Here is a 12,403-nt window from a genome sequence, read left to right as displayed (position 1 = left end):
TTCCAAGACTGAATTGCAGAGGCCTGCTTAGAGGCTGGAGGATGGATGGGATGACTTTCTTGGGAGTGGGGAAGGTCTCCCCTTAAACAACATACTCCTGGGCAGACCTATCACAACAACCTAACCAAATAGATGGAGAAGGCAAGACTATTCAGTGGCCTTTATGCCCACTTGTAAATTCCTGGAAAACCATCACCATCACCTGATATCTCATCACTTTTGGGTTATGATCTATTCTGTGACTCCTGGAATAAAAGACAAACACCAGAATGTAAAATTCAGTGCAATTTATTGAGAAAAGAAAGTTCAGCATACTCATCACCAGAGAATCTACAGCTCAGGGAATTAGGGGACAGAAAGGAGTCAGGATCTGAAGCCCAGATGTAGGGAGGGTTCCCTGGGAACCAGCAGTCTGGAGATCTTGACCATGCACCCTCCAGCAGTGAACCCATGACTCTGCCCTCCTCAGACAGTGCTTAGATGATTGGCTTCAAATTACCAACTCCCAGTAAGAAAGGGAGATGGGCCAGAGTGGGAACAGGCCAGGCTGTGAAGGCCAAGACTGGCTTGGACTCAGAGGTTGCTGTCCAAAGTAAGGGGCCGTTGCAGGAAAGTTTCCAGGGGCATCATCATCCCAGACCAGCAGCTGGACCTCCATGGCCCTGGGAAGGTCATGGGAGTGGAGAAACCAGAAGTTCAGCTTCTTCTCCAGGGAACTTGAGGAAAAATGTGGTTGACCCATGTGCATCCATTGATGCCAAGCAGAGAGTGGGAAACGCTATTGCAGGCTGAGTGGGAAGCAGGTGGTTATAGAGATTTGGCACAGAAGATCACTTGGTGGAGTTATGCTGGCTTGAGCTCGTGGTCTGGGAAAAGCGGATACTGGTGCTGCCTCCACCACCAGACTTATAGCCACTGCCTCCAGAAGTCTGGACACTGCCAGAGCTGGAGCCCATTCCACTGTGGCTCATGGACATGCTACCTGCACCACCGAGCCTGCTCCCACTACTGCTGCTCTGGTAGCCCCCGCTGCTACCCCTGCCCCCAGTGCTGCCGCTGCTGACCCCTCCATAGCTGCTGCTGCTGCCGCCACTGACTGCTCCATAGGCACTGCTGCTGCCGCCACTGACTCCATAGCCGCTGCTGCTGCCGCCGCCTCTGTAGCCACCACTGCCACTGACCCCTCCAAAAACTCCACGGCCACTACCAGAGCTGCCACTTGTGCTGGTGACATTGCTGACCACTGCTACAAGACAACAGGCACACAATTCAGGCAAAGGGCCTGGGAAATTGGAAGCCAAGCACTGTATTACATCCCCACCCTGCTTGGCTCTGTGACTTCCAGAAAGATGCTAACTTATCTAATGCCTCAGTTTGCAAACCTTGAGAGTGAGCCTGGCCTCTAGTGCCTTCTCCCAAGAATAAGAACCAGAAGTATCCACAGAAATTTCTGGTTTTCCAACCTAGGCCACTCCCCAAACCAGAGGAGTTTTATCTTTGGCCTGAGAGGTTGTCAGCTTATGCTAGGGGCAGAGCGTGTGGACAAGGCCTGAGATCCTAGACACTGTCAGGTGGCCTGACCTCCTTGGATGGAACAGGCCTTCTTGCCTGAAGGTCAGTCAGTGAGGTTATTTCTAGTTGCCCTTCTTACAACCCAGGGAGAGGGTTTTTTGAATAGACTACTTACAAATGCACACGGCACTCTGACACTCTCCAGACATCCTGAAAAGGAAGAGGAGAGGTGAATTATTTCTGCAATGAGTCAATAACCAGAGTTGAGAGTTCACAACTTTGGGAGCCACACCCTCCCATTTGCCCCACTAGGGGTCAAGCTCCTGCGAGAAGAAAGCCTATTCCAAGTCTGTTTCCATGACCGTATCTCCCCAGAACGGGGGGTGCTTCAAGAGCTGAGACTTCCCACCCTTTTCCCCTTAGCACTTAGAGATTATCTTCTCTAGGCAAACTACTTGACACCCAGATCTGCCTTGATTGGCCTGTCCCCACCTCTCATCCCCTGCTAAGACCATCTTCCCACCTTAGCATGCTCTTTCATTTTTCTCAACTCAGCCCTGGATTTTTTTTTATCTCCAATTCTCCTTTTCCAAGAAGGCTTCCACAATGAGCCCTCCTGGGGTGGTGGTGACATGATGGGGGTTGTTCAGGGTGGAGAAAATATGGGAGGGGCTGACACTAAACGCAGGATGGATTTGAAATGCCCCACCTACACTGCCCATCTTCCTGTGTCTTGTTCATGAAGCAGGCACGTCCACATATCTGAGAAGATATGGAATGGGTGTGCACACCTTGCCCATGTGTGCCCACCGGTGTTGACCACTTTCTCCTCATCCTATGACTCCTAGTACACTTGACATCATCTTCACTCTCGCTTTCCTTCTCATACTTGGGTTCTGCTTCCTTCATCAGATTGGGAGCTACCCGAGGACAGAGGGGTAGCTACCCCCGAACACATGATGCATTGGGCAGGAACTCAGCAGAAAGATCTCTCGATTCTTGACACTCCTTTAGCATTCAATAACCACTCGCTAAGACTTTGTCTGCTGCTTAATGTTGTATTATTTTCCAAGAGCATGGATGTATGAACCATCTCCCCATATGGACTCCCTTCATGGGTGGGGCTTGTAGGACTGTCTATATTGAGCTTTCCAATATGAAGCCAGTAGCCACATGATGCTATTTAAGTTAATTAAAATTAAATTAAATGTAAAACTCTGTTTCTCAGTTGCACTAACCACATTTCCAGTGCTTAAGTGGCCAATGGCTACTGTATTGGACAGCACAAGAATAGAACATCTTCATCATCTCAAAAAGTTCCAGTGGACAGCACCGGCCTATCACTTGTCATAATGCCAAAGAACTTTCCTAATACATTGCACACAGTGAAGTTCAGTAGAGATATGTAACATCATATTGATGCCCATTAAACATTTGAGAGTTAGATGGTCTCAATGGACATAAAATAGTGGTACTTGAACCCTTGACTCTGTCATTCAAGACACTCCTTGCCCTTTGAGTGTTCCTCTCCTTATCATCTTGCCCACTTTTCACACTATCAAAGGTCACTCTAAAACCATATCTGGAGAATGGAGATCCCATGACCCCTCACCTGCACTCCTCTCCCTCCAGCAGCTTGCGGTAGGTGGCAATCTCCACATCCAGGGCCAGCTTGACGTTCATCAGCTCCTGGTAGTCACGCAGGAGCCGAGCCAGGTCATCCTTGGCCTTCTGTAGGGCAGCCTGCAAGTCTTGGAGCTTGGCATTGGCGTCCTTGAGGGCCATCTCTCCACGCTGCTCAGCCTCTGAAATTGCCGTCTGCAGGTTGGCATTCTGAGGTGGAAGATCAATTAGCATAGTGACCCGGAAACAAACACTTGATCTTTACCATGAGTGGATCTCTTCCCCCACATCCTGCATCCCTTCCTCCCTTTCATTAGAAATCTCAATGGAGCATGTGCAGAGAAAAGAAGTCCGTTTTGCAATTGCTTAATTCTTCTTTGGCGCATAGAAATCGACTTGTGGCTCATCAAGAAAGGGAGCACTAATTTGCTTTCCTATGCTGGTACAGGTAGTAGTGCTCTGGTTAGTCTCTAATCTTTTTTGCAAGACTGTTAAAAACTCTCTTGCCTAATCACTTTATTCCAATGATACAGAACAGCCATCAAGGTTATGTGAAATGTGTGAGAAACAGCTTCACTAAGGGCAGATCCTGCTGAGAGCTGAGTGTTTAAGTCCAGCACTGCAGCTGCAAGATTTGCTAGGCAAAGTGGAATAAGCAAACATCTTTCTTGAGTGAGCATTCCAAGAAGCTCAACCTCCAAAAGAAACATCTGGAAGAACAGAGTTTCCCAAAGACTGTGCTATCCCACATGTGACACCATGAAAGGATGGAGAGAGCACGTAGCAGAGGAGCAGAGCTTGTGCTGCTTCTCTCCAGGGCCCAGAAGACCTCCGGGATCTCTCCGTTAAACCCAGCCCCACCTGCTTCTTGACATTTTCAATCTCAGCCCGTAGCCTCTGGATCATCCTGTTGAGCTCCATGATCTCACTCTTGGTGTTCTTCAGGTCATCCCCGTGCCTGCCAGCTGTGGTCTGCAGCTCCCCAAGCTAGCAGAGGAAAAAACAATCAAAATGGCTTTTGCAAAGTGTTGGCACATTCTTGATGAAGGTCATCAGGATCTAAGGACACAAGGAGGGTTCCCACCTTGGTCTGGTACAGGGCCTCAGCTTCAGCCTTGCTCCTCTGAGCAATCTCCTCATACTGGGCACGGACCTCAGCAATGATGTTGTCCAGGTCCAGGCAGCGGTTGTTGTCCATAGACAGAACCACAGACGTGTCGCTGACATGGCTCTGCATCTGGGACAGCTCCTGCAGGAAACATGGATCGTTACTCTCACCATCCCCTGGCCCAGGGGATGCTGGGAATCCTCTACTAGCGGAGATATCCCAAGGATGGGGCTAGAAGTGGATCAGTTGGAAAAATAAGCTCACACTTTATGCCTGGCTACAGCCTAAAGGATGTTAGACAACAAGGCTAAAGGAAATATGCAAAATATGCAAATATAATCAGGCTGTCAGCCTGAAAGTATCAGCCAGTGAGTCCTATTGTGTAAGTTTCCATGGGCCCCCAGCAGGGAGGAATATTATGAAGAAGCCAGCTATAATATGAGTATAGGAGCCAGAGAGAAGGTGCAGAGCAAAATGGCCTGAGGACCTGTGGCTCAGGTCTATGCAAACTGAAGGAGTTCAGTTAACATTTCCCAGGTGGGGTGGAGCTGAGTCCTGAGCCCCATTGCTGGTTTTGTGAGTGTTGTGCTGTTTGGCTGTCCCCTGAAGTTATGCTTGGGAAGAATCAGACAGGAAGGTTCTGGAGCTTGCAAACCAAGGAATCACCATCTCATAGAGGGTCCTCAGGAAGCTGACTTCATCTGTCAGGCTGTCCACTTTGGCCTGCAGCTCCACCTTGTTCATGAAAGCCGCATCCACATCCTGCAGAGGAGGTCAGAAACCCAGAGAATGACCCTCTGTTCCCCTCCCACCCAGTGGCTCTTTCCTAAGCCCTCATGTCTCATCTTTGTTCCTCCCCTAGCTCTCCTCCTAACTGTGACTTCTCATCTTCCCTTTTAAAATAAGGAAACTCAAAGTGGCTTTCTTCCTTTTCCTTGCTTGACATGTCAAATCCTAATGCTTTAACAAAATACAAACCATAAGCCACCATCTGATTAAAGGTAGAAATTAAGAGTAACCATCTGATTTTAGGGTAGAAAAAAATTTACCTAATATGTATGTGACTTTGGCTGTGTAGTACCAGAAATCCCACCCTCCTGAACAGAAATTAGGGTATTCTCACTACTTCACTTTTATGATGACTGGTTTAAATATGCTACAAGTATTTGTTGATTGTTATTAATAGCATCTGGAGTACATTTGTAGGCTGAAAATCTTGATTAATTCTACACATAAAGCGCTCATTATTAGTTCGCATTGCTAATCAGCTCATTAGTCACAGTAACATTTTAACATACTTTCCCATGGTAATGTACTTAGAGCAGCTTCCTTCATTAAACATTTCATTTCCAAAAATGTAAGGAAAAGTGTCAATCTCACACACCATATAAGGTCACTGTGCCCTGAACAGCTGGCTGTGCACTCTCTCCATGGGGGCAGCTCCCAGAAAGGGAACCTGGATATGCTGGTCCAGGCTCACCTACCTTCTTGAGCCCCACAAACTCATTCTCTGCCGCAGTTCGTTTGTTGATTTCATCTTCATACCTGGAACAACAAGAGGCACACATTTGAACACTGGCATTTCAGAAGTGGAAAAGAGAGATGAGGATTCCAGGCACTCTTCTCACCAGTGCAGAGACAGGACCAGCTTCATGGGCATGTGCAGTTACATGGGACCCTGGGCTCAGGGTCCTCACACTCAGCTCAATGCTGGCACCATATTGACATTCTTTCTTTTCTTTTTTTTTTTTTTTTTACTCTGAGACAATGTTTCACCCTGTTACCCAGGCTGGAGTGCAGTGGCACAAACATGGCTCACTGTGGCCTCAACCTCTCAGGCTCAGGCAATCCTCCTGCCTCAGACTCCCAAGTAGCTGGAACCAGAGGCATGCACCACCACATCCAGCCAATTTTTTAATTTTTAGTAGAGACAAGGTCTCACTTTGTTGCCCAGGCTGGTCTCGAACCGCTGGGCTCAAGTGATTCTCCCTCCTCAGCCTCCCAAAGTACTGGGATTACAGGCATGATTGAAATTCTTAATAATTTTGTAACTAAGTTCCTGCATTATCATTTTGCACTGAGCCCTGAAAATCATGTAGCTGGTCCTGCCCAGAGACCTCTTAGAGCTCAGGGCACTGCCTGGCCCTCTTCCCTCTACATCCAGTGATGGGCAGAGGTATGGGCAGTCAGGGTGAAAGGGCAGACTTCAAGGAGCTTGACTATTTGCCTAAGCTCTTTGATTGACTTTGCAAAGCACAATGTGTGTGTATGGAACCCAGTGAAATAAATGTTTGCTCTCATTGGGCATTTCTACCTGTTTCCTCTGTTTCTGTTTTACTTAATTACAGTTACTTCTTGTAAGAATTTCAGTTAAAAATGAATTCATATCTTCTGAATGCATCAGAGTGGTGGGATTCCTGCCTGTTAAGGACTAAAATCTACTACCAAGAGTTTGTATTTCATAAAGCTTGAGGAACTGGAGTGATTCTAGGAGAAAAGAGGTCTCTGGGCAGGACCTCTTTCTTTCCTCTAGGAGGAAAGAGGTCTCTGAAACCTCTTTTGGGAATGTGAATCTGAGTTGCCACTGGATTCCCAGAGCCCAGCACAGAGCCTGCCACAGAGTGGGTGCCCACCAGGTTCGTGCGGTTGAATTGGAATAGGGCCACGGCAGAGCAGGTGCCCGTCCCTGTGGGTTCTGATCCTGGGGAAGTTGGGAGCTCCCTCCCACCTTGAGAGGCCCAGTTTGCTCCTCACAGACCTCAGCGGGTATGGACTGCAACATGGAACGTTGAGGAGGAGGCAAACCAAAACTGCAGAACAGGACATTGGATGAGACTCACTGAAAGAGGCCTTTACCAAGTGCAGCCCTGGACATCTGCCTAGAATCCCCAGGAGCTAGGGGAGCACTCACATTCCTGGGGCCTGCCCCACACCTATGATTCAGAGTACCTAGGACTGGAATACAGGAATATGCATTGTTGACAAGTGTCCAAGGTGATTCCTATGTACAGTCAAGTGTGTCAGACTCCTCATCCTAAAGGGTTCTAAACTCTGCGAGGACTCTTTTGTCCTTCTGGGCTGGAATAGGAGGGGGCCCACCTGCAGACTGAAATCTGTGTCATAGCCACTTGGGAGTCTCAGTCCCCACCCTCTCACCCCCTTCTGCTTGGTCATGCTTCACTCAATAAATCCATCCCAGAGTATTGACTGAAGGCACAGTTGGGAACAGCTGAAATCCCAAATTAGGACCACACTTCCCTGCTAATTCCCCAGAAGGGGAAATTCCCCAGGAGGAACCCTCACTTCTTTTTGAAGTCTTCCACCAGGTCCTGCATGCTTTTCAGCTCTCCCTCCAGGTTCCCCCTCTCTGCTAGAAGTGAATCCAGCTGCTTGCGTAGGAAGTTGATGTAGGATTCAAAACAAGGCTCTAGGCTGCTGGGCCCCGAGCCTGTGGTCTGCTGCTGGAGCAGTTCCCACTTGGTCTCCAGGACCTTGTTCTGCTGTTCCAGGAACCGCACCTGCATCAAAGGGGGAAGAAAAGGAGTCAGCCTCTTGAGTTGGGCACGTGGGGCTGCCCATCCCACATGGTAGAAATGTGGAGAAGGAACCCAGTTCTTCAATCTGCAATTTCCCCTGTTTTTTAATTTGGGAAAGATGAAGATTTAGAAAAGAGAGAACTAGAAGTTGTTGAGTGATTATGCCATACCTGTTATTTTCATGTATTTCCATCACATTTAATCCTCACAACCACCTATAAAGGAGTTGCTGTGATCCCCATTTTGTAGATAAGGCAACTGAGACTCAAAGAGTTTAAGTTTCCCAAAATGACAAGTCTACTGAGTGACAAAGCTAAGAATCAAACCCAGGACTGCCCTGGGTCTATAGGGGTCCTTCAGAATACAACTAAAGAAAGTCAGCACAAATAAAGTTTGTCATTGTTTTTTAGATGTAAGCTTTTTTCAGCTCCATAAAGGCAGTGAAAACAGTCAATGAGGTCTAACATTTCTTTAGAAGTTTCACATATGAAGACCTCCTTCATATGATGTGATGTATTTCCATGTGATGGAAACACATGAAAATAACAGGTATGGCGTAATCACTCAACAAATTCTAGTTCTGTCTTTTCTAAATCTTCATCTTTCCCAAATTAAAAAACGAGAAATTCCCTTCAGATCCTGGACTTAGTACCACGCAGACCCAGCACACCCTCATCTGCCCCAGCATGGACAGCTCAATTTAACATTGGCTGAAGCACAGCGTTGTTTGGAAGGTAAGGCAGCTGCCAATACTCCTCATTTAGAGGCAGCCCCAAGATCTGTGCTAACACAGTTTTTGATTACTAGCTAGTTTGGATTATCAAGCAATTGCTTTTCAGGAGAAATTAAAGTAACTGCAATAATTTTATGACTAATGGCTCATTCTTCAAAGAGCTAAGAGTGTGTTTGGACCCCCACTTCATCTACCCTCATCTCACTCTTAGTAGGAAACCAGGACCAGGAATTCTTCCCCCCATTTCACAGCTGGAAAAACAAGGCCCAAAAAGTGAAAGAGGCATGATCACTATCTTGTAGGGACCAAGGCAGCACCAGGACAAGAGCCAGGCACCCCTACCCTGTGTCTCACAGGTCCCCATGGCATCTTTCTACACCAACCCCTAGGCACTCCAAACCCTTCACAGCACCTCTTGGCCTTGCCCTCACCTTGTCAATGAAGGAGGCAAACTTGTTGTTGAGGGTCTTGATCTGCTCCCGCTCCTGGGCCTTTACTTGTCCAATCTGGGGGTCGATCTCCACATTGAGGGGCTGCAGGAGACTCTGGTTTACAGTCACTTCCTGAATTCCCCCAGAAAAGCCCGCAGGGACAAAGCCACCAGGACTGCCAAAGCTGCCAAGCCCACCAAAGACACCAGGACCACCAAACCCACCAGCTCCACCAAAGCCACCAGCCCCTCCAAAACCACTACCTATTCCTCTGCCACCACCAAAGCCACCACCATAGCTGCCCCCAAAGCCACCTCCATAGCCACCTGCAAAGCCACAGCTGCTCTGCCCTCCCACAAAGCCTCCAGCCCGGGAGCCACCAGCTGCCACGCTGATGGAGATGCTCTTGTTGCCACCCAGGTTGTAGAGGCTGCGACTGCCAAAGCCGCCTGCTCCGCTCCGGAAGCCACAGGCCCCTCCACCAGCTCCCCGAGAGCGGGCCACACAGCTCATCCTGCTGCTGCCGGAGACCACGGCAGAGCGGCCGGAGAAACCCTGGCTCCCGCCACTGAAGGATTTCTTGCAGACTTGTCTGTTCATAGTGAGAGAGCTTGGAGGTGACCTAGTGATCACTTAGCAAGAGCTGAGAGCTGAGAGGGATGGGGACAAGAGAGGAGACTGGCCTTTATACACCAGGGAGTTTGGCTTGGCAAAAGGAGAGGCAAGCAATTAGTTGAGAGTCATCTTGGGTTTGGTTTGCCTCGTAGGCATTAAGTTACTTCTTGGTTCCCAACACACCTCAAAGATAATCCTCTGGGCCAGAGTGGCTTTGCTTTCTTAGCTTAATCACCTAAACTTGCCTCAGTTGACAAAATGCTAGAGCTCTCCTCCCTCTCTTTGTGTGATGTCCTCAAGGGTTTCAGGGAACCCAAGCAGCACCTGATCCAGCAAGAGGAAGCAGCTTTAGACACCAGGGGATCAGGAGCCATGAGCTCCCTGACACAGGGGTGAGAACCAGGCAACCACTTCCGGGCGGGCTGGGTCCCTCCCTGCAGCACCACAGTGTCCACAGGCTCCCGCAGTGGCTGTACCCATCTCTCCTATCATTGGGCTTTGTCTTCCAGTGGCATGCCACCTGTGCCCAACTCTTCAGAGAGCCTGGAGTGGGAACGGAAGTGAGAGGGGCCCAGACCAACAGAGTCTGCTCTGCCAGCACCTAAGCCAAAGGCATCCATCTCAGCAAACCTGGAGTTTGGGCTGAGAAATACTACTTATGGGAAAGAAATTACAGTGGAGCTAAACACATCTAGCTCCTGGAACAGGAAGCAAACAAGTGTGAGGTTTGGGAAGAGGAGGAGGCATGCACAGTGGAGAGCCTCAGACCAAGCCCTCCCCCCACCATCCTAGACTGACAGCAGGCGATTTCTGGACCCAGAAGCAAGAGGGGACAGAATCTGGGAACCCTCCAGCTGGCTGGTAGAGTCAGTTCAAGGACCCCATTTATCTTAGAAGGACAGTGCATGTTGTGTCTAGGCCCCAACTCAGAACTTCTGGAGGGGATCCCCTCCCTGCTTTACTCCCTGGTCTGGGTCAGATGCCCCTCCTTGTCTTCCCACCATACCCTGTACTTTTTCCATCATGACCCTGATGTAAAGTGTACTTACCTGCTTACTTGTCCATACCCCACCGGTCCCTGAGCTTCTTGAGGGCAAGGCTTGAGTCCTGCCCATTCTAAATTATCCTAAATGTCTAGCTCCTAGCATAGGGTAAGCACAGCACAAACGTGTTAACTGACTGATGACTGATGTCTAAGACTGCAAATACCTAAAACCAGCTCCCACCCCAGCCCTGTGAATGAAAATCTTCAGAGGAAGGGCTTGAGAGTTTGCGTTTTTAACAAGTCTTCCAGGTCATTGTTATAATGCAGGATGTCTGGGAAGCCCTGGTCCAGACCATGGCTGCACCACAGGGGCCAGGAGTAGGAGGATGGAGTACGCTTGATGGCAGAATGAACGACACATGATGAGTTGCTGCTTTCACTGCCAAGAGCTCAGCGGACCCCCACTCCCATCCAACCCACCTCCACACCCAAGCACATCACACAGGGCAAGACCAAATCCTCAGGTTGCTGTCTGCATAGCAGATTTCACACATATGACCGGAGCGGGGGCACTGATTCTAGACTCCCTAAGAAATTGGTGGGGAGTCTATCTCCAGAATTCCAGCCAAATTGGCAGTGGGCGCTCTTTCTGAGTTTCTGGTTTCTGAACAGTCCAGTCTAGGAGAGAGGATTGATCTGAAAACCTGGGAACCACCATGAGTTGAGCAACTTCAAGAGCTCTGCAGCTAATTTTCAGCTCTCTGCTCTGCAGCTTGTCTGGCGTCAGATCCCAGATCCACTATCCACCAGCTTTTAGGCCTTGGACAAGTTACTTAACTTTTATGTGTCTCGTTTATCAACTGTAAAATGGAACTAAGAATGGCAAGTACTTCATGGGGTTATTGTGAGCATTAAACAAGTTAAGTAAATATAAAATGCTTAGCCCAGTGCTTGACACGTAGCAAGCGCTGTATGTTTAGCTACTGCCAGTACTCTGTTTGGGAGAATGGGGAAGCGATAACGTGTTTGGCCCTGGCTGTTCTCAAGACAACTTTGCATCCCTAAGAAGCTCACTAGAAAAGAGTGAGACCTATACTGAATAGGGTTGGGTTGGGTGACCTTGGGCCACGATTTAACGTAAGTCTGTGTTCTAATCTGCCAAACCCTTTCCTACCTTACTGGTTTGTGGTGAGACTTGCAGGATAATGTAACTGAAAATCCTTTGAAAATCACAAAATTCCACACAGGAGTAAGATAGCTGTGGTCTAACAGAAAACAGAAAACCTGCCATTGTGGAATTCCAAAGGTTCAATTCCTGGGTTCAAATCCTATGTCTACCTCTTACTATGTAGTGACCTTGGACAAGGTACTTGACTTCTCTCTCTCATTTGTAAAAGGTGGCATTGATCCTACTTGCAGGATTGTTTTGAAATTTAAATACATAGTATTCAGCAATATATATTTGGATTTTTAAATTAACATCATTCTTCCACAGATAATCCAGGAAGAGGATTTCATGTTGAGTTCTTCCATGAGACATTTACTCCACCCATCAATTGAATGACAGCCCCCCTGGTAAGGTCTTTCCTCATATTCTCTGGATCCTTTAAAAGCAGATCACATGCCCTTCCTGGAAAGAAAGCTGAGCCAGGCTCAGCTGAAGCTCCAGGTGAGAGCCCAAAGCAAACAAGAACAGACTTAAGTATCTCTGATTCCCTTCCCTCCCTTGGCTGCAGTGCTGAGGTGGTGAGTGGCAGCCTCTGACATGTGACTCGCTTCTACCACCCTGGCATAGGCTGGAGAAGCATGGTGGAAAAAGGTGATGTACAGATCACAAAAACATGGGCTTGGGCTGGGTCA

General features: G+C 48.4%; 1 protein-coding gene across 1 annotated transcript; it reads right to left on the bottom strand.

Annotated features, from left to right (window-relative positions):
• Window positions 1–274: 274 nt before the first annotated feature.
• On the bottom strand, window positions 275–9,593 carry KRT76 (keratin 76, type II). The gene is made up of 9 exons (XM_012001954.1): window positions 8,944–9,593; window positions 7,547–7,761; window positions 5,728–5,788; window positions 4,910–5,005; window positions 4,220–4,384; window positions 3,997–4,122; window positions 3,125–3,345; window positions 1,688–1,722; window positions 275–1,246 (listed from the first exon to the last, which is right to left on the bottom strand). The coding sequence occupies exons 1-9, from the start codon at window positions 9,541–9,543 to the stop codon at window positions 831–833; spliced, it is 1,935 nt and encodes a 644-aa protein (XP_011857344.1). The 5' UTR covers window positions 9,544–9,593; the 3' UTR covers window positions 275–830.
• Between the last annotated feature and the right edge of the window lie 2,810 nt (window positions 9,594–12,403).

The sequence above is a fragment of the Mandrillus leucophaeus genome, unplaced genomic scaffold (genome assembly GCF_000951045.1).
Source record: "Mandrillus leucophaeus isolate KB7577 unplaced genomic scaffold, Mleu.le_1.0 Scaffold118, whole genome shotgun sequence".
NCBI classification, from domain to species: domain Eukaryota; kingdom Metazoa; phylum Chordata; class Mammalia; order Primates; family Cercopithecidae; genus Mandrillus; species Mandrillus leucophaeus.
This window is presented reverse-complemented; position numbering and strand designations above follow the sequence as displayed.